This window comes from Coregonus clupeaformis, chromosome 16 (assembly GCF_020615455.1).
Source record: "Coregonus clupeaformis isolate EN_2021a chromosome 16, ASM2061545v1, whole genome shotgun sequence".
Lineage (NCBI taxonomy): Eukaryota > Metazoa > Chordata > Actinopteri > Salmoniformes > Salmonidae > Coregonus > Coregonus clupeaformis.
In genome coordinates this window covers 22,850,963-22,873,241 of record NC_059207.1, presented here as the reverse complement: position 1 = coordinate 22,873,241, position 22,279 = coordinate 22,850,963, and the positions used below count along the sequence as shown (strand labels likewise).

At 47.2% G+C, this 22,279-nt stretch overlaps 1 protein-coding gene across 1 annotated transcript in view; it reads left to right on the top strand.

Moving 5' to 3' along the window:
• Positions 1 to 571: 571 nt before the first annotated feature.
• The window catches only part of LOC123492764 (extensin-3-like), a 124,316-nt gene continuing 102,608 nt past the window's right edge, over positions 572 to 22,279 (top strand). Inside the window, exons 1-2 of the mRNA XM_045225963.1 lie at positions 572 to 670; positions 15,807 to 16,149. Of these exons, the coding sequence (XP_045081898.1) occupies positions 572 to 670; positions 15,807 to 16,149 (442 nt within the window). The remainder of the gene's footprint in view (positions 671 to 15,806; positions 16,150 to 22,279) is intronic.

The following is a 22,279-nucleotide window of genomic DNA, read 5'->3' as shown; positions in this document are numbered from 1 at the left end:
TCGACGCAGAACCCCCAAACGAGCTAAATGCATGTTGCACTCTTTTCGAGGAATATAACACCGTGCCTTGTGTGAAAGCCCCTGTTTTTACGGATGACTGTGTGATCTCGCTCTCCATGGCCGATGTGAGGAAAACGTTTAAACAGGTTAACAATCACAAGGCCGCCAGACAGAAAACCAGGGTGCGTTCTCAAAGCATGCACAGACCAGCTGGCAAGTGTCTTCACAGACATTTTCAATCTCTCCTTGTCCCAGTCTGTAATACCTACATGTTTCAAGCAGACCACCATTGTCCCTGTTCCCAAGAGCACCAAGGTAACCAGCCTAAATGACTATCGCCCCGTAGCGCTCACATCTGTAATTATGAAGTGCTCTGAAAGGCTGGTCATGAAACACATCAACACCATCATCCCAGACACCCTAGACCCACTCCAATTCGCATACCGCCCCAAACAGATCCACAGATGATGCAATCTCAATTGCACTTCACACTGCCCTCTCCCACCTGGACAAGAGGGGAAATAACTGTGTGAGAATACTGTTCATAGACCACAGCTCAGAGTTCGATACCATGGTCCCCTCCATGCTCATCACCAAGCTAGGGACCCTGGGACGGAACTCCTCCCACTGCAAATGGATCCTGGACTTCCTGTCGGGCCGGCCCCAGGAGGTGAGTATAGGCAACAGCACATCTACCCTCAACACGGGGGCCCCTCAAGGGTGCGTGCTCAGTCCCCTCCTGTACTCCCTGTTCACCCACGACCGCGTGGCCGCGCACGACTCCAACACCATCATCAAGTTTGCTGGCAACTTGGCGGTGGTAGGCCTGATCACCAGCGGCGATGAGTCAGCCTACAGGGAGGAGGTCAGAGACCTGGCAGTGTGGTGCTGGGACAACAACCTCTCCACCCAACGTCAGTAAGACCAAGGAGCTGATCATGGAGTACAGGAGAAAGAGGGGAGAGCAACACCTCCATCCACATCGACGGGGCTGTTGTGGAGCAGGTCGAGAGCTTCAAGTTCCTTGGAGTCCACATCACTAAGGACTTAACATGGTCCACATACCCGCACTGTCGTGAAGAGGGCACGGCAGCGTCTTTTCCCCCCTCAGGGGGGTGAAAAGATTTGGCATGGGCCCTCAGATCCTCAAAACGTTATAAAGCAAGCACCATCAAGAGCATCTTAACTGGCTGCATCACTGCTTGGCAATAGCACCACCCTCTAACGCAAAGAACTACAGAGGATGGTGCGGACAGCCCAGTACATCACTGGGGCCGAGTTCCCTACCATCCAGGACTTCTGTGTCAGAGGAAGGCCCAAAAAATTGCCAAAGACTCCAGCCACCCATGCCATAAACTGTTCACTCTGCTACCGTCCGGCAAACGGTACCGGATCATCGGCTCTCTGAACAACAGGCTCCGAGACAACTTCTACCCCCAAGCCATAAGACTGCTAAATTGCCAGACTGCTAAATAGTCATTAATGGTGCCCAAAATATCTTGCACTGATCCTATCTGCACTGACCCTATCTGAACAGGCCCTATCTGCACTGACCCTATCTTGCACTGACCCTATCTGCACTGACCCTATCTTGCACTGACCCTATCTGCACGGATCCTATCTGCACTGACCCTATCTGCACTGACCCTACCTGCACTGACCCTATCTGCACTGACCCTATCTGCACTGACCCTACCTGCACTGACCCTATCTGCACTGACCCTATCTGCACTGATCCTATCTGCACTGACCCTACCTGCACTGACCCTATCTGCACTGACCCTATCTGCACTGACCCTATCTGCACTGATCCTATCTGCACTGACCCTACCTGCACTGACCCTATCTGCACTGACCCTATCTGCACTGACCCTATCTGCACTGATCCTATCTGCACTGACCCTACCTTGCACTGACCCTATCTACACGGATCCTATCTGCACTGACCCTATCTGCACTGACCCTACCTGCACTGACCCTATCTGTACTGACCCTATCTGCACTGACCCTACCTGCATTGACCCTATCTGCACTGATCCTATCTGCACTGACCCTACCTTGCACTGACCCTATCTGCACGGATCCTATCTGCACTGACCCTATCTGCACTGACCCTATCTGCACTGACCCTATCTGCACTGACCCTACCTTGCACTGACCCTACCTTGCACTGACCCTATCTGCACTGATCCTATCTGCACTGACCCTATCTGCACTGACCCTATCTGCACGGATCCTATCTGCACTGACCCTATCTGCACTGACCCTATCTGCACTGACCCTATCTGCACTGACCCTACCTTGTACTGACCCTATCTGCACTGACCCTATCTGCACTGATCCTATCTGCACTGACCCTACCTTGCAAATGGATTTAATTATAAATTATTCAACAAAATACTCAAATGTCAAAGTGAAAGAAAATATTCTAACATTTGTAAAAAAACATATGAAAAATAAAACACAAATATATCTTCATTAGATAAGTATTCAACTCCCTGAGCCAATACATGTTAGAATCACATTTGGCAGCGATTGCAGCTGTGGGTCTTTCTGGTTTCTCTGTCAAGTTGGTTGTTGATCATTGCTAGACAGCCATTTTCAAGTCTTGCCATAGATTTTCAAGCCAGTTTAAGTCAAAACTGTAACTAGGCCACTCAGGAACATCCAATGTCATCTTGGTAAGCAACTCCAGTGTATATTTGGCCTTGTGTTTTAGGATATTGTCCTGCTGAAAGGTGAATTTGTCTCCCAGTGTTGGAAAGCAGACCAGGTTTTCCTCTAGGATTTTGCCTACTACAATGTTGTAAATCAGTTTTCTCCTATCACAGCCATTAAACCCTGTAACTGTTTTAAAGTCACCATTGGCCTCATGGTGAAATCCCTGAGCGGTTTCCTTCCTCTCCGGCAACTGAGTTAGGAAGGACGCCTGTATCTTTGTAGTGACTGGGTGTATTGATACACCATCCAAAGTGTAATTAATAACTTCACCATGCTCAAAGGGGTATATATATTTATATTTTTTACCCATCTACCAATAGGTGTCCTTCTTTGCGAGGCGTTGGAAAACCTCCCTGGTCTTTGTGGTTGAATCTGTGTTTGAAATTCACTGCTCGACTGAGGGACCTTACAGATAATTGTATGTGTGGGGTACAGAAATTAAGTAGTCATTCAAAAATCATGTTAAACACTATTATTGCACACAGAGTCAGTCCATGCAACTTATTATGTGACTTGTTAAGAACATTTTTACTACTGAACTTATTTAGGCTTGCCATAACATTAATTTGTAAACATTTCTAAAAACATAATTCCACTTTGACATTATGAGGTATTGTGTGTAGGACAGTGAAAAACAAAGACAGGACAGGAGAGAGGACAGGAGAGAGGAGAGAGGAGAGAGGACAGAAGAGATGAGACAGGAGACAGGAGCGAGGACAGGAGAGAGGAGACAGGAAAGGAATGAGGAAAGGGGAGAGGAGCGATGAAAGGAGCAAGGAGATGGAGGAGAGGAGGGGGTAACATTGACCACCAGGTATTCAGGGCATGGTCCTTCAGTGCCAGCTGGCTTGTTTGGCATCAGTTGGCAGCCATGACTAGTGTCCTGTCCTGTCTGGTCTGTTTGGTACCATCTCATCTCGTTAGTTCATCTCGTTATCTTTTGAAGTGCAGCTTGGCCACATAATTATGGACAGACTAGACTAGTTTATTTTTTAGCTATTTATTTAAAAAAACGTCCCTTCTAACATTGTCCATTAGAATGTGATGATTACGTGCAGTAATGCTGTGCAGCAGTATTTCAAAAACGTTTTACATTATTTCCACCTTCTTTCTATTTAAATTGTTTTGGTTTCTTAGCACTGAGAGGAGTAAAATATCTCTGATGTTAATGAGGTGAATGTGTTTGAACTGAGCAGAGCAGCTCAGCTCTCTAATATGTAGCCTCTGACAAAAGGTTCCACAATACTTTATTTCTTTTTTAAAAAATGTATGTCTCAAAATATCCCTTTTAACAATGTCCACAAGAAGGTGGGGATTATTTACGTGAAAAGCATGCAGTATTTGTTTTTTGAATTATTGCCATAACAATTAACCAGTGTCTCCCACAAGCACATGGAGTAGCCAGCCAAATCGAAAAAGTAGCCAGCCAGGCTCCCCTGGGTGGAGGACCCCCTGCCGGGTTAAGAATGTTTTGCCGGGAAAGCTCTATTTTGGTGCCCTCTGGTACATTCTAATGTCTTGATTCCATCTGAAATACCCAGCGAAATTACTGAATACTTTGAGTTTACGTCCCAGATTGAGAAAATGTGTTGTGTTTACAATTTAAATGACTGAAAACGTATGAATTCAGTGTATTGTTAGTTGTTTTGGATATCGTCTAGGTCTAGGCATATGTGATCAGGTCTATTTTTTAAGTAAGAGAACATTAAGCCTTTTTTTCAAATGTAACTTGAGATTCAAGTACTTTTCTGCAAGATATGAATTGCCACAATGATGTTTGTTCTCCAAATTATATATTTTATTAAAACAGAAAAAAATCAGTAAATAACCCAAATTGTCTAGAAATAATTTAAGGTTACATTTTAAAATCAAACAGATTGTGTGAAGTGCACTTTTTCAAATGGAAAGATTGGGTGTCTAAAGTAAACAGAACAGATGCTCAATTAAGTTCTGGTGTTCAGAGAAGAGAGAGAATGACTTCAGTTAAATTAGTGAAAGAATGTTAACAAGTGTTTGGAACTCTCTTTTTGAATTGCAGTTTGTCATTTTATTTTTATTTTTTATGCTTGTTTAACAACTGACCCACAGATTTCTTCTTAAAGTCTTCTGACTTCCACACGCTTTAAGGTTAATTTAAAGAGGCATTTAAGAGCTATCTGCAATACAGGTATTGAATTTAAGAATGGCTCTCTTGCCGATACAATTTGGTAGGCTAGAGATTAAAAAATGTTCAACCTCCAGATAAGTGTGAGGGGGGAGTTGAAGTACAATTCTTACAAGCTTGTTTTGGCTGGTCTGTAACTTATTCTTTAGATGTCTGGGGCTGCTGGGGAACCATGTTGTGCAGGCATAATCAAAGTAACACTGGACTAGCGCACCTGCCAGAGTCTTCAGGGTGTCTATGGCTAGGTTTCCATTCAATTAGCAACAGATTTTCATGTGAATCTTCAAAAATCTTCATAAAAACAATATGCTATTTCAGAGTTTCCTTTAGGAGAACTTGGCGCCAGACAACATGACCGTGAAGATTTTAATTTACCGGACATTTGAGGAATCTTACGGACATCCACATGCATTCAGATCCAACCTGGCGTGGCCAGAGCCATCAATAAAGAAGGGATGTTGGCCAAATGAGCCACATTAACGTGTCCTTAAAAACAGCCTATAACAAATTGCAAAAACACTATTCTTTGTGTTTTCGATGTGTAGCATATGTAATACTTTATAGACAATTTTTTTATTTATTTTTTTGGCTACTTTCCTAAAACAATTATTGTCCACCTCACGGTTCAGCTGTCAGAGATTTGAGTACTAAATGTATCAGGGCATTGCATGCAAAGGTGTCCACTGTATGTTATTAATATTTTAATAAATCTATATATATATATATATATATATATACAGTGCCTTGCAAAAGTTTTCATCCCCATTGGCGTTTTTCCTATTTTGTTGCAATAAAAACCTGTAATTTTAATTGATTTTTAGTTGGATTTCATGTAATGGACATACACAAAATAGTCCAAATTGGTGAAGTGGAATTTCAAAGATAACTTGTTTCAGAAATTTCAAAAAAATAAATAACGGAAAAGTGGTGCGTGCATATGTATTCACCCCCTTTGCTATGAAGCACCTGAATAAGATCTGGTACAACCAATTACCTTCAGAAGTCACATAATTAGTTAAATAAAGTCCACCTGTGTGCAATCTAAGTGTCACATGATCTGTCACATGATCTCAGTATATATACACCTGTTCTGAAAGGCCCCAGAGTCTGCAACACCACTAAGCAAGGGGCACAACCAAGCAAGCGGCACCATGAAGACCAAGGATCTCTCCAAACAGTTCAGGGACAAAGTTGTGGAGAAGTACAGATCAGGGTTGGGTTATAAAAAAATATCCAAAACTTTGAACATTCCACGGAGCACCATTAAATCCATTATAAAAAAAATTGAAAGAATATGGCACCACAACAAACCTGCCAAGAGAGGGCCGCCCACCAAAACTGACGGACCAGGCAAGGAGGGCAATAATCAGAGAGGCAACAAAGAGACCAAAAATAACCCTGAAGGAGCTGCAAAGCTCCACAGCGGAGATTGGAGTATCTGTCCATAGGACCACTTTAAGCTGTACACTCCAAAGAGCAGGGCTTTACGGAAGAGTGGCCAGAATAAAGCCATTGCTTAAAGAAAAAAATAAGCAAACACGTTTGGTGTTCACCAAAAGGCATGTGGGAGACTCCGCAAACATATGGAAGAAGGTACTCTGGTCAGATGAGACTAAAATTGAGCTTTTTGGCCATCAAGGAAAATGTCTGGCGCAAACCCAACACCTCTCATAACCCCGAGAACACCATCCCCACAGTGAAGCATGGTGGTGGCAGCATCATGCTGTGGGGATATTTTTCATTGGCAGGGACTGGGAAACTGGTCAGAATTGAAGGAATGATGGACGGCGTTAAACACAGGGAAATTCATGAGGGAAACATGTTTCTGTCTTCCAGAGATTTGAGACTAGGACGGAGGTTCACCTTCCAGCAGGACAATGACCCCAAGCATACTGCTAAAGCAACACTCGAGGGTTTAAGGGGAAACATTTAAATGTCTTGGAATGGCCTAGTTGAAGCCCAGACCTCAATCCAATTGAGAATCTGTGGTATGACTTAAAGATTGATGTACACCAGCGGAACCCATCCAACTTGAAGGAGATGGAGCAGTTTTGCCTTGAAGAATGGGCAAAAATCCCAGTTGCTAGATGTGCCAAGCTTATAGAGACATACCCCAAGAGACTTGCAGCTGTAATTGCTGCAAAAGGTGGCTCTACAAAGTATTGACCTTGGGGGGGTGAATAGTTATGCACGCTCAAGTTTTCTGTTTTATTGTCTTTTTGCATCTTCAAAGTGGTAGGCATGTCGTGTAACTCAAATGATACAAACCCCTAAAAAATATATTTTATTTCCAGGATGTAAGGCAACAAAATAGGAAAAATGACAAGGGGGGTGAATACTTTTGCAAGCCACTATAGCCTATAAAGTGAGGGAAAAAAGTATTTGATCCCCTGCTGATTTTGTACTTTTGCCCACTGACAAAGAAATTATCAGTCTATAATTTTAATGGTAGGTTTATTTGAACAGTGAGAGACAGAATAACAACCAAAAAATCCAGAAAAACGCATGTAAAATGTTTTATAAATTGATTTAGCATTTTATTGAGAGAAATAAGTATTTGACCCCCTCTCAATCAGAAAGATTTCTGGCTCCCAGGTGTCTTTTATACAGGTAACGAGCTGAGATTAGGAGCACACTCTTAAAGAGAGTGCTCCTAATCTCAGTTTGTTACCTGTATAAAAGACACCTGTCCACAGTAGCAATCAATCAATCAGATTCCCAACTCTCCACAATGCCCAAGACCAAAGAGCTCTCCAAGGATGTCAGGGACAAGATTGTAGACCTACACAAGGCTGGAATGGACTACAAGACCATCGCCAAGCAGCATGGTGAGAAGGTGACAACAGTTGGTGCGATTATTTGCAAATGGAAGAAACACAAAATAACTGTCAATCTCCCTCGGCCTGGGGCTCCATGCAAGATCTCACCTCGTGGAGTTGCAATGATCATGAGAACGGTGAGGAATCAGCCCAGAACTACACGGGAGGATCTTGTCAATGATCTCAAGGCAGCTGGGACCATAGTCACCAAGAAAACAATTGGTAACACACTACGCCGGGAAGGACTGAAATCCTGCAGCACCCGCAAGGTCCCCCTTCTCAAGAAAGCACATATACAGGCCTGTCTGAAGTTTGCCAATGAACATCTGAATGATTCAGAGGAGAACTGGGTGAAAGTGTTGTGGTCAGATGAGACCAAAATCGAGCTCTTTGGCATCAACTCAACTCGCCATGTTTGGAGGAGGAGGAATTATGCCTATGACCCCAAGAACACCATCCCGCCGTCAAACATGGAGGTGGAAACATTATGCTTTGGGGGTGTTTTTCTGCTAAGGGGACAGGACAACTTCACCGCATCAAAGGGACGATGGACGGGGCCATGTACCGTCAAATCTTGGGTGAGAACCTCCTTCCCTCAGCCAGGGCATTGAAAATGGGTTGTGGATGGGTATTCCAGCGTGACAATGACCCAAAACACACGGCCAAGGCAACAAAGGAGTGGCTCAAGAAGAAGCACATTCAGGTCCTGGAGTGGCTTAGCCAGTCTCCAGACCTTAATCCCATAGAAAATCTTTGGAGGGAGCTGAACGTTCGAGTTTCCAAAGGTCAGCCTCAAAACCTTAATGACTTGGAGAAGATCTGCAAAGAGCAGTGCGACAAAATCCCTCCTGAGATGTGTGCAAACCTGGTGGCCAACTACAAGAAACGTCTGACCTCTGTGATTGCCAACAAGGGTTTTGCCACCAAGTACTAAGTCATGTTTTGCAGAGGGGTCAAATACTTTTTTCCCCAATATATAACATTTTTTGACATGCGTTTTTCTGTCTCTCACTTTTCAAATAAACCTACCATTAAAATTATAGACTGATCATGTCTTTGTCAGTGGGCAAACGTACAAAATCAGCAGGGGATCAAATACTTTTTTCCCTCACTGTATAAAGGAAGAGAAGCTTAGGCCTGACCCTAGAGAGATAGAGATATGCCGGTGGCATGCTACGACACCGACATGCATTCCTATATGTCAGATGGCCGCTGGGTCTGTTATAGAATAGAACAGAACAGAATAGAATAGAGCAAACCTTTATTGTCCAACCAGGATGGACATTTTTCTTTGGCATCACCTTCCATTAAAAGGATCACATACACATACATTGTCACATCATTCACATTTAAACCAGTCAGTCCATCATGCTGCATACACTATCAACATAGAGGACATTGATACATTCACTCATAACCGAACACTGTCCCAACTGCACTGGATAGATAAGTACATATACCGATACAATTTATTTTGCGTTTAGTGGTCCGTTCCTCTTGGCCGTGGGCATTCTGAAGCGCCGGCCAGAGGGATGCCTCTCAAACTGAGGGTGTAGAGGGTGGGAGGGGTCGCCAACGACAGATAGCCAGTGCCTTCTTTTTGGTTGCGTTGTGGAACAGACTGCTCAGCTGTGCCTGTGGTCGACCGATTACTTTGCTGGCTGCGGTTACTATTCTGGTTAGTTTGCTTTTGCTCCTCACTCTCAGATTACCATACCAGACTGTTCCCCATATTACCATACCAGACTGTCATATTGAACGTGAGGATGCTCTCCACCAGATCAGATTACCATACCAGACTGTTCCCCATATTACTCCACCAGACTCCCCATATTACCATACCAGACTGTTCCCCATATTGAACGTGAGGATGGTCTCCACCAGATCAGATTAACATACCAGACTGTCATATTGAACGTGAGGATGGTCTCCACCAGATCAGATTACCATACCAGACTGTCATATTGAACATGAGGATGCTCTCCACCAGATCAGATTACCATACCAGACTGTCATATTGAACATGATGATGCTCTCCACCAGATAAGATTAACATACCAGACTGTCATATTGAACGTGAGGATGGTCTCCACCAGATCAGATTAACATACCAGACTGTCATATTGAACGTGAGGATGGTCTCCACCAGATCAGATTACCATACCAGACTGTCATATTGAACGTGAGGATGGTCTCCACCAGATCAGATTACCATACCAGACTGTCATACTGAACGTGAGGATGCTCTCCACCAGATCAGATTAACATACCAGACTGTCATATTGAACATGAGGAAGCTCTCCACCAAGCTGCTGAACACCTTCTCCAGAACATCCCGGCTGACCCCCAACCCCTTCAATTTCCTGATTAAAAACAGGTGCTGGCTTTTGTAAAAAAATAATGCAGTCTGCATTCTCTCTAAACATTCTCTTGAAACACTCAACCCCCTCCACTGGTTGGTCGTTCAGAGAGAGTGGTTGGGACATTGGCACATTTTTTTGCCATTGATGATCAGCTCCTTTGCCTTTTCCACAGTGATGTGGAGGACACTTGACCGGCACAGTTCTTGAAGGTTATTGGTCTGTTTAAAATCCCCATCTGACGTAGCATCTTTAAAAAAAATAGTCTCCTCAGAACCATGTCATCCGCGTACCTGAAAAGGCTCACATCGTTTCCTTGGATCTTCATCTAATTAACGTAGCTAGAGAACAACAACGGTGAAAGGACACACCCCTGGGGCGCCCCTGTGTTCAGGGTCAGTTCATCAGAGAGAGGACACACCCCTGGGGCGCCCCTGTGTTCAGGGTCAGTTCATCAGAGAGAGGACACACCCCTGGGGCGCCCCTGTGTTCAGGGTCAGTTCATCAGAGAGAGGGGACACACGGTACGCTTAGTGGTTAAGGGCGTTGTGCCAGTAACCGAGAGGACGCTGGTTTCTAATCCCGGCCCCCTAGGTAATCAGGTGTCGATGTGCCCTTGAGCAGAGGCACTTAACCTAATTGCTCCTGTAAGTCGCTCTGGATCAGGCGTCTGCTAAATGACTAATTATTTATTTATTTATAGGACACACCCCTGGGGCGCCCCTGTGTTCAGGGTCAGTTCATCAGAGAGAGGACACACCCCTGAGGCGCCCCTGTGTTCAGGGTCAGTTCATCAGAGAGAGGACACACCCCTGGGGCGCCCCTGTGTTCAGGGTCAGCTCATCAGAGAGGGCCCCATTCATCAGGACACTCTGTGGGCGGTCAGTTAAAAAGTCCTTGACCCAACCTGCGAGGCCTCCGTTGACATTCAGGTCCAGTGGTTGTTTCAGCAGTGTGTGTATTTGCATTGTATTTAAAGCTGAAGTAAAATCAATAAATAAAATGTGTGCGTATGATTTTGCATGTTGAAGGTGACCAGTCACCATGTTCACCAAGGTCAGGGTAGCATCCTCAGTCCTCCTCTGTGCCTTATAGGCAAACTGTAGTGCGTCCAGTTGATCTGCTACGGACAGGGTACGGTGCTTACTGACAACCCTTTTCCAGAAGGGGTGTTAGGGCCACAGGTCGAAAGTAATTTGGTGATTTGGCCCCTGACTTCTTAGGCCCGGTACAATGGTCGACACATTCCAGGAGTTTGGCACTGCACAGGTGCTCAGCAGGAGTTGAAACAGTCGTATGAATACTCCCTTGAGCTGGTCGGCGCAGACCTTCAGTACTTTGCCCCGTAGTATGTCTGGTTCTCTGTTATCTGGACAGGAGAGGATTTGGGGATGCTCTCACATATTTGTTTACATTCGTCTTTAAAATCGACGGTGTCAAATCTTCCATAAACCAGTTGAGGTGGTTTCCAGGGGAACGGTCGGCCATGTTGTTGTTCTCTCTTTTCCTTTCTCTTACATCACAGCATTAAGCCCCTCCCATGCTTGTCTTGGATTGGCTGGACAGAACCTCTGCTCCACTTTGTCCTTGAAGTCATTTTTAGCTTTCCACGTTTGACCTGAATGTATTTTCTTTCTCCTTCACAGCATCAGTATCTCCTTTCAGGAACGCAAACTTCCTTTCATTGAGGCACATTTTCAAGTCCCTAGACACCCAGGGCTTGTTGTTGGGAAATACTCGGACAGTATCCTCACAGAACTGGATGTATGATGTGATGCTCGCTGTCAACTCGTGGGGATCCCTGCACGAGTCAAAGAACACCTCCCAGTCTGTGACGTCAAAGCAGTCCTTGAGCTCCTCCCTGCTCTCCTCTGTCCATACCTGAATGGATTTCTCTACAGGTTTTTTGCCTTTCACTTGCTGCCTGTTTCTCAGTAGGAAATGGATAACGTTATGGTCTGATTTCCCGATGGGTGCTCTGCACACTGTCTTGTATGCGTCCTCTACGTTGCCATTTCACTGGTCAAGGATGCCAGTGGAGCGAGTTGGAGCGGAGAGGGAGAGCGTATTAAAAAATCCCCAAGCACAAATACTGCCCGGTCAGCTGATCGTGAAAGCGCAGCATTGAAACAGTCTGTAATCCTGTCAGCAGCTTCCTTATCGTTAGGTCCAGGTATATAGACCGGAATAATGCTGATCTGTCCAAACTTGCGTGGTAGATAGAATGGCCTGAATGTGACATCGAGAATCTCACAGTCTCTGGTGCATCCTTGTTCAATCACATTACACTGCCGTGGTCCAAGTGTTATCTACAAAGATGCACAGCCCCCCCCGCCTACTGATTGATGTCATGTTTTTTAGTCTCCATCTGCTCAAATAACATCAATGTTCACACACAGAGACGATGAAGAAGCGTCATGCTCTCTCTCAGTGTGTTGACATGCCCAGTAATAATTAGACATTCAACTGATTATGGCAGTAGGCAGATTATGAATGGGTCATGTAAACACATTACTCTGCTTATCTTTAATCGGCCTGAGGTCAAAATCGAAGTAAGCATACATTGATTAAAACATCTGGTTTTCTGAGCAATCTTTCGAATGATTAGGACATGTAAACACGTTAATCGGCGTTCCAGCGGGTGTATTTGATCGGCTAGCAGTAGAGTGAGCCTCCATCTTTAGTGAAGTGAGTTCGGAACAACTGAATGTATGCATCTTAGAAGTAGTTTTCACATACAAAACTTTATATGTCTGAACTCCAAATCAAATATGCAAAAATAATGTGGTCGCTGTCGTAGAACGTTGATTTTGATTTGTTCTGCATTTATCGGGTCGCCTGATTCAAGATGTGTCCATGTAAACAGGGTCATTAGGGAAATCGTTCTTCTTGCAAAGCATGTGAACGTTTTAATCAAACTGTCATGTTCATCCGATTGTCCACAATAATCGCATTGTTGTGTGCAATGTAACCGTACTTAGGGTAAAGAAATTCGACCGCAACCACAGCGCACACAACACACAAACACCCAGGTACTGAGAGGCTGGAAGACCGCAGACTGTTTCCCTGTCATCGCTCACTTTATGACTGACAGGCCCATGTCCTACCAATAGATTGCTAGAAGATGCATATTGTTAATTATAGCGGGAGAGGGCTCGGCTGACTTTTTTTCAGACTAGCGAATTGAAAAGTAGCCGGCTTTAAAATTAGCCTGTAATCGGCTGTTTAGCCGACAGCCTTACGCTGAAGAAAAAAAAAAACACTGAATTAACCAGTTGTTATGGTTACTTTACTACCCCGTTAAGTAAAAATGTCGGCCCGTATCTCAGTGAATTTGTCTGTCTGAACTCCGAAGCCTCTGACACAAGACTCTTCTCTGTCTGTGTGTGTCTGTCTGACAATGTGGACAATGAAGCGTGACTGACTACCAGAGAGGAACACTGTCTCCTCCCCCTCCTGTCCAGGGTATTTTTAGCGTGAGGAGTTAAGGTCCACGGTACCAGGGTGTGACTTCTCTAAGCTGGTCTGTCTAGCCTGCCTCACTTGGGGGTAGGATGACATGCACTGGAGCACACTGCACTGACCCTTACTCCCTTTCGCTCTCTGTCGCTATCGCTCTCTCTCTCTCCTCTCTCTCTCTCTCTCTCTCTCTCTCTCTCTCTCTCTCTCGCTCTCTCTCTCGCTCTCTCTCTCACTCTCTCTCTATCTAGCTCTAGCTTTCTCTCTCTCGCTCTCTCGCTCTCTCGCTGTCCCTTCCCTCCCTCCCTCCCTCCCTCCCTCCCTCCCTCCCTTCTGCACAGACATCTCAAGTGTCTGTTTTGTCTGGTTGCCCCCCTCATGTACGGCGTGCTTGGCAGGAATCTCCCGGTTGTCTGGCTGGAGTGTTGAGTAGCCTATCTGGTCAGAGGAAAGGGCTCTTTGATGGGGCCCTAGACGAGAGTTTATTATGAATGCTCCACTAAATAAGGATTTTAATTTAGTTAACACACTTCTACAGAGAGAGAGACCTCTCCAGGCCTCTTCAGTCAGACCCGTGAAGGGCTGAAGGAAACGACATGGCGCTCACTGGAGCGAAGAGCTTACTCTGTGGAAAGGGGGAAAAAACAGATTTCATTTCTCTGTCATTTCTATTGTCTGTAATAGTACTAGTCTCCCCTTGTCTTTAATAGTACTAGTCTCCCCTTGTCTGTAATAGTACTAGTCTCCCCTTGTCTGTAATAGTACTAGTCTCCCCTTGTCTGTAATAGTACTAGTCTCCCCTTGTCTGTAATAGTACTAGTCTCCCCTTGTCTGTAATAGTACTAGTCTCCCCTTGTCTGTAATAGTACTAGTTTCCCCTTGTCTGTAATAGTACTAGTCTCCCCTTGTCTGTAATAGTACTAGTCTCCCTTGTCTGTAATAGTACTAGTCTCCCCTTGTCTGTAATAGTACTAGTCTCCCCTTGTCTGTAATAGTACTAGTCTCCCCTTGTCTGTAATAGTACTAGTCTCCCCTTGTCTGTAATAGTACTAGTCTCCCCTTGTCTGTAATAGTACCAGTCTCCCCTTGTCTGTAATAGTACCAGTCTCCCCTTGTCTGTAATAGTACTAGTCTCCCCTTGTCTGTAATAGTACTAGTCTCCCCTTGTCTGTAATAGTACTAGTCTCCCCTTGTCTGTAATAGTACTAGTCTTCCCTTGTCTGTAATAGTCTAGTCTCCCCTTGTCTGTAATAGTACTAGTCTCCCCTTGTCTGTAATAGTACTAGTCTCCCCTTGTCTGTAATAGTACTAGTCTCCCCTTGTCTGTAATAGTACTAGTCTCCCCTTGTCTGTAATAGTACTAGTCTCCCCTTGTCTGTAATAGTACTAGTCTCCCCTTGTCTGTAATAGTACTAGTCTCCCCTTGTCTGTAATAGTACTAGTCTCCCCTTGTCTGTAATAGTACTAGTCTCCCCTTGTCTGTAATAGTACTAGTCTCCCCTTGTCTGTAATAGTACTAGTCTCCCCTTGTCTGTAGTTATCTTCTGTCTTTTTCTTTGCAGCTCTTGTCTGTGGTGCTGCGATGCTGGGCCTTAAAGTTTGATTCTAAATCAGTCATTTCTACATGACTTAATTAAATTAATTGTAAAGAAAATACTACTCCTTTAGGATTTTTGACTTGCTAGATATTTCCATGTTGTAAACGTACTTCATATGGGCTAACCAAGCCTACCGATTAAATATGTGACAATTAGTGGGTTTTTTGTCTGTATCCACCTTTGGCCAACACTGTATCTCAGTAGCAGTAATTGATTTATTTCACCTTTATTTAAGCATGGAGTCCCATTGAGACCATTGAGAGCCCTCAATTACAAGATCAGCATCAATTACACAAAAAATATATACAATTTATAAAATTATAAATTTTTTAAAAACACATTCCTCATTGAAGGTCATAGAGTGCACAAATAAACAAACCCCTGCCACGATGTCGTGGCCAAGCGGATGTGGAACTGACACTCCCTGTCGGCGTGGTAACCTGAGAATTAAGACAACCCTTAGCACCAGCTGCTCCTCGCCCCCCCGCCCCCAACCACACACACACAGTCACAGCACCAGTGTCTCCTCACCCCCCCCCCCCCCGCCCCCAACCAACCACACACAGTCACAGCACCAGTGTCTCCTGTCTCCCCCCCCCCCCAACCAACCACACACAGTCACAGCACCAGTGTCTCCCCCCAACCACAAACACACAGTCACAGCACCAGTGTCTCCCCGCCCCAGTCACAGCACCAGTGTCTCCCCGCCCCCCCAGTCACAGCACCAGTGTCTCCCCCCAGTCACAGCACCAGTGTCTCCCCCAGTCACAGCACCAGTGTCCCCACCCAGTCACAGCACCAGTGTCCCCCCAGTCACAGCACCAGTGTCCCCCCAGTCTCCCCCAGTCACAGCACCAGTGTCTCCCCCAGTCACAGCACCAGTGTCTCCCCCCGCACAGCACCAGTGTCTCCCCCGTCACAGCACCAGTGTCTCCCCCAGTCACAGCACCAGTGTCTCCCCCCCAGTCACAGCACCAGTGTCTCCCCCCCCCAGTCACAGCACCAGTGTCCCCCCAGTCACAGCACCAGTGTCCCCCCCCCCCAGTCACAGTGGTTGTTGTTATTAGTTGAGGATGCTCTACTTAGTACGACTTCTCTTCACACTTCATAGCTGAACCAGAGAGAGGGGGCACCTAATCCTACCCTACCCAACCATACCCTTCTTAACCCAACCTTACCTTACCCTACCCAACCATACCCTTCTTAACCCAACCTTACCTTACCCTACCCAACCATACCCTTCTTAACCCAACCTTACCTTACCCTACCCAACCATACCCTTCCTAACCCAACCCTACCCTACCCAACCCTACCCTACCCAACCATACCCTTCCGTACCCAACCCTTCCTAACCCAACCATACCCTTCCGTACCCAACCCTACCCTACCCAACCATACCCTTCCGTACCCAACCCTTCCTAACCCAACCATACCCTTCCGTACCCAACCCTTCCTAACCCAACCATACCCTTCCTAACCCAACCATACCCTTCCTCACCCAACCCAACCCTACCCAACCATACCCTTCCTAACCCAACCCTACCCTACCCAACCATACCTTTCCTAACCCAACCCTACCCAACCCTTCCTAACCCAACCCTATCCAACCCTCCTCCAACCCCTCAATGGTGGTTTGGCATAGGGGGTCTGGTTGTATGCACGCAGAGCTAAATCAATCAATCAAAGGTATTTATAAAGCGCTTTTTCCATCAGCAGATGTCACAGAGTGCTGTACAGAAACCCAGCCTAAAGGGTGTTCTGTCCACGGGCCTCTCAATCAGCATGTCTGTCAAAGGGTCTGCCGGCCTCACAGACCAGCCTCCCAACCATAACATCCTGCTAGTAGCCACTCTGCAAGCTCTGTGTCATAGACGACCAAAGGAGATCCCTGTAGGCTTTAGAGTGCAGACTATGTAGGTTACTGGAGTAGATGGGGGCAGGAACAGCAAGATACTATGTAGTCTACTGGAGTAGAGGGGGGCAGGAACAGCCAGAGGCTATGTAATGTTGTCTACTGGATAGAGGGAGGCAGGAACAGCCAGAGACTATGTAGGCTACTGGAGTAGAGGGGTCAGGAACAGCCAGATACTATGTAGGCTACTGGAGTAGATGCGGGCAGGAACAGCCAGAGACGATGTAATGTAGTCTACTGGAGTAGAGGGGGGCAGGAACAGCCAGAGACTATGTAGTCTACTGGAGTAGAGGGGGACAGGAACAGCCAGAGACTATGTAAGCTACTGGAGTAGAGGGGGGCAGGAACAGCAAGAGACTATGTAGTCTACTGGAGTAGAGGGGTTAGGAACAGCCAGAGGCTATGTAATGTTGTCTACTGGATAGAGGGGGGCAGGAACAGCCAGAAACTATGTAGGCTACTGGAGTAGAGGGAGGCAGGAACAGCTAGAAACTATGTAGGCTATTGGAGTAGAGGGGGGCAGGAACAGCCACAGACGATGTAATGTAGTCTATTGGAGTAGAGGGGGGCAGGAACAGCCAGAGACTATGTTGTCTACTGGAGTAGAGGGGGCAGGAAAAGCCAGAGACTATGTAGGCTACTGGAGTAGAGGGCAGGAACAGCCAGAGACTATGTAGGCTACTGGAGTAGAGGGGGACAGGAACAGCCAGAGACTCTGTAGACTACTGGAGTAGAGGGGGACAGGAACAGCCAGAGACTATGTAGGCTACTGGAGTAGAGGGGGGCAGGAACAGCAAGAGACTATGTAGTCTACTGGAGTAGAGGGGTTAGGAAAAGCCAGAGGCTATGTAATGTTGTCTACTGGATAGAGGGGGGCAGGAACAGCCAGAAACTATGTAGGCTACTGGAGTAGAGGGAGGCAGGAACAGCCAGAGGATATGTAATGTAGTCTACTGGAGTAGAGGGGGGCAGGAACAGCCTGAGACTATGTAGGCTACTGGAGTAGAGGGGGGCAGGAACAGCCAGAGACGATGTAGGCTACTGGAGTAGAGGGGGGCAGGAACAGCCAGAGACTATGTAGGCTACTGGAGTAGAGGGGGACAGGAACAGCCAGAGACTATGTAGACTACTGGAGTAGAGGGTGGCAGGAACAGCCTGAGACTATGTAGGCTACTGGAGTAGAGGGGGACAGGAACAGCCAGAGACTATGTAGGCTACTGGAGTAGAGGGGGAAAGGAACAGCCAGAGACTATGTAGGCTACTGGAGTAGAGGGGGTCAAGAACAGCCAGAGGCTATGTAATATAGTCTACTCGAGTAGAGGGGGGCAGGAAAAGCCAGAGACGATGTAATGTAGTCTATATTACATAGCCAGAGGCTATGTAATATAGTCTACTCGAGTAGAGGGGGGCAGGAAAAGCCAGAGACGATGTAATGTAGTCTACTGGAGTAGAGGGGGGCAGGAACAGCCAGAGACTATGTAGGCTACTGGAGTAGAGGGGGTCAAGAACAGCCAGAGGCTATGTAATATAGTCTACTCGAGTAGAGGGGGGCAGGAAAAGCCAGAGACGATGTAATGTAGTCTACTGGAGTAGAGGGGGGCAGGAACAGCCAGAGACTATGTAGGCTACTGGAGTAGATGCGGGCAGGAACAGCCAGAGACTATGTAATGTTGTCTAGGGCGGCAGGTAGCTTAGTGGGTAAGAGCGTTGTGCCAGTAACCGAAAGGTCGCTGGTTCTAATCCCCGAGCCGACTAGGTGAAAAATCTGTCGATGTGCCCTTAAGCAAGGCACTTAACCCTAATTGCTCCTGTAAGTCGCTCTGGATAAGAGCGTCTGCTAAATGACTAAAATGTAAATGTAAAATGTCTACTGGATAGAGGGGGGCAGGAAAAGCCAGAAACTATGTAGCCTACTGGAGTAGAGGGGGGCAGGAACAGCCAGAGACTATGTAGTGTACTGGAGTAGAGGGGGGCAGGAACAGCCAGAGACTATGTAGTGTACTGGAGTAGAGGGGGCAGGAACAGCCAGATACTATGTAGTCTACTGGAGTAGAGGGGGGCAGGAACAGCCAGAGACTATGTAGGCTACTGGAGTAGAGGGGGCAGGAACAGCCAGAGACTATGTAGTCTACTGGAGTAGAGGGGGGCAGGAACAGCCATAGACTATGTAGGCTACTGGAGTAGAGGGGGCAGGAACAGCCAGAGACTATGTAGGCTACTGGAGTAGAGGGGGCAGGAACATCCTGAGACTATGTAGGCTACTGGAGTAGAGGGGGTTAGGAACAGCCAGAGACTATGTAGACTACTGGAGTAGAGGGTGGCAGGAACAGCCTGAGACTATGTAGGCTACTGGAGTAGAGGGGGACAGGAAAAGCCTGAGACTATGTAGTCTACTGGAGTAGATGCGGGCAGGAACAGCCAGAGACTATGTAGGCTACTGGAGTAGAGGGTGGCAGGAAAAGCCAGAGACGATGTAGGCTACTGGAGTAGATGCGGGCAGGAACAGCCAGAGACTATGTAGGCTACTGGAGTAGAGGGTGGCAGGAACAGCCAGAGACTATGTAGGCTACTGGAGTAGAGGGGGACAGGAACAGCCAGAGACTATGTAGGCTACTGGAGTAGAGGGGGAAAGGAACAGCCAGAGAATATGTAGGCTACTGGAGTAGAGGGGGGCAGGAAAAGCCAGAGACGATGTAGGCTACTGGAGTAGAGGGGGGCAGGAACAGCCAGAGACTATTTAGTCTACTGGAGTAGATGCGGGCAGGAACAGCAAGAGACTATGTAATGTTGTCTACTGGATAGAGGGGGGCAGGAACAGCCAGAAACGATGTAGGCTACTGGAGTAGAGGGGGGCAGGAACAGCCAGAGGCTATGTAATGTAGTCTACTGGAGTAGAGGGGGGCAGGAAAAGCCAGAGACGATGTAATGTAGTCTACTGGAGTAGAGGGGGGCAGGAACAGCCAGAGACTATGTAGTCTATTGGAGTAGAGGGGGGCAGGAACAGCCAGAGACTATGTAGGCTACTGGAGTAGAGGGGGCAGGAACAGCCTGAGACTATGTAGGCTACTGGAGTAGAGGGGGACAGGAAAAGCCTGAGACTATGTCGGCTACTGGAGTAGAGGGGGGCAGGAACAGCCAGAGACTATGTAGGCTACTGGAGTAGAGGGGGCAGGAACAGCCAGAGACTATGTAGGCTACTGGAGTAGAGGGGGCAGTAACAGCCAGAGACTATGTAGGCTACTGGAGTAGAGGGGGCAGGAACAGCCAGAGACTATGTAGGCTACTGGAGTAGAGGGGGCAGGTACAGCCAGAGACTATGTAGACTACTGGAGTAGAGGGGGGCAGGAACAGCCAGAGACTATGTAGGCTACTGGAGTAGAGGGGGACAGGAAAAGCCTGAGACTATGTCGGCTACTGGAGTAGAGGGGGCAGGAACAGCCAGAGACTATGTAGGCTACTGGAGTAGAGGGCAGGAACAGCCAGAGACTATGTAGTCTACTGGAGTAGAGGGGGGCAGTAACATCCTGAGACTATGTAGGCTACTGGAGTAGAGGGTGGCAGGAACAGCCTGAGACTATGTAGGCTACTGGAGTAGATGCGGGCAGGAACAGCCAGAGACTATGTAGGCTACTGGAGTAGATGCGGGCAGGAACAGCCAGAGACTATGTAGTCTACTGGAGTAGATGCGGGCAGGAACAGCCAGAGACTATGTAGGCTACTGGAGTAGAGGGGGGTAGGAATAGCCTGAGACTATTTAGGCTACTGGAGTAGAGGGGGGCAGGAACAGCCAGAGACTACGTCGGCTACTGGATTAGAGGGGGGCAGGATCAGCCAGAGACTATGTAGTTTGCTGGAGTAGAGGGGGTCAGGAAAAGCCAGAGACGATGTAATGTAGTCTACTGTAGTAGAGGGGGGCAGGAATAGCCAGAGACTATGTAGGCTACTGGAGTAGAGTGGGGCAGGAACAGCCAGAGACTATGCAATGTAGTCTACTGGAGTAGAGGGGGGAAGAACAGCCAGAGACTATGTAGGCTACTGGAGTAGAGGGGGGCAGGAACAGCCAGAGACTATGCAATGTAGTCTACTGGAGTAGAGGGGGCAAGAACAGCCAGAGACTATGTAGGCTACTGGAGTAGAGTGGGCAGGAACATCCAGAGACTATGTAGGCTACTGGAGTAGAGGGGGGCAGAAACAGCCTGAGACTATGTAGTCTACTGGAGTAGATGCGGGCAGGAACAGCCTGAGACTATGTAGGCTACTGGAGTAGAGAGGTGCAGGAACAGCCAGAGACTATGTAGGCTACTGGAGTAAAGGGGGGCAGGAACAGCCAGAGACTATGTAGTCTACTGTAGTAGAGGGGGCAGGAACAGCCTGAGACTATGTAGGCTACTGTAGTAGAGGGGGTCAGGAACAGCCAGATACTATGTCGGCTACTGGAGTAGAGGGGGGCAGGAACAGCCAGAGACTATGTAATGTAGTCTTCTGGAGTAGATGGGGGCAGGAACACCAGAGACTATGTAGTCTACTGTAGTAGAGGGGGCAGGAACAGCCTGAGACTATGTAGACTACTGTAGTAGAGGGGGCAGGAACAGCCAGATACTATGTAGGCTACTGTAGTAGAGGGGGGCAGGAACAGCCAGATACCATGTAGGCTACTGTAGTGGAGGGGCAGGAACAGCCAGATACTATGTAGGCTACTGTAGTAGAGGGGGCAGGAACAGCCAGATACTATGAGGCTACTGGAGTAGAGGGGGCAGGAACAGCCTGAGAACATGTTGACTACTGTAGTAGATGGGGACAGGAACAGCCAGAGACGATGTAATGTAGGCTACTGGAGTAGAGCGGGCAGGAACAGCCAGATACTATGTAGGCTACTGGAGTAGAGGGGGCAGGAACAGCCAGAGACTATATAGGCTACTGGAGTAGAAGGTGCATGAACAGCCAGAAACTATGTAGGCTACTGGAGTAGAGGGGGGCAGGAAAAGCCAGAGACGATGTAGCCTACTGGAGTAGAGGGGGGCAGTAACATCCTGAGACTATGTAGGCTACTGGAGTAGAGGGTGGCAGGAACAGCCTGAGACTATGTAGGCTACTGGAGTAGAGGGGGACAGGAAAAGCCTGAGACTATGTAGGCTACTGGAGTGGAGGGGGCAGGAACAGCCAGATACTATGTAGGCTACTGGAGTAGAGGGTGGCAGGAAAAGCCAGAGACGATGTAGGCTACTGGAGTAGAGGGTGGCAGGAAC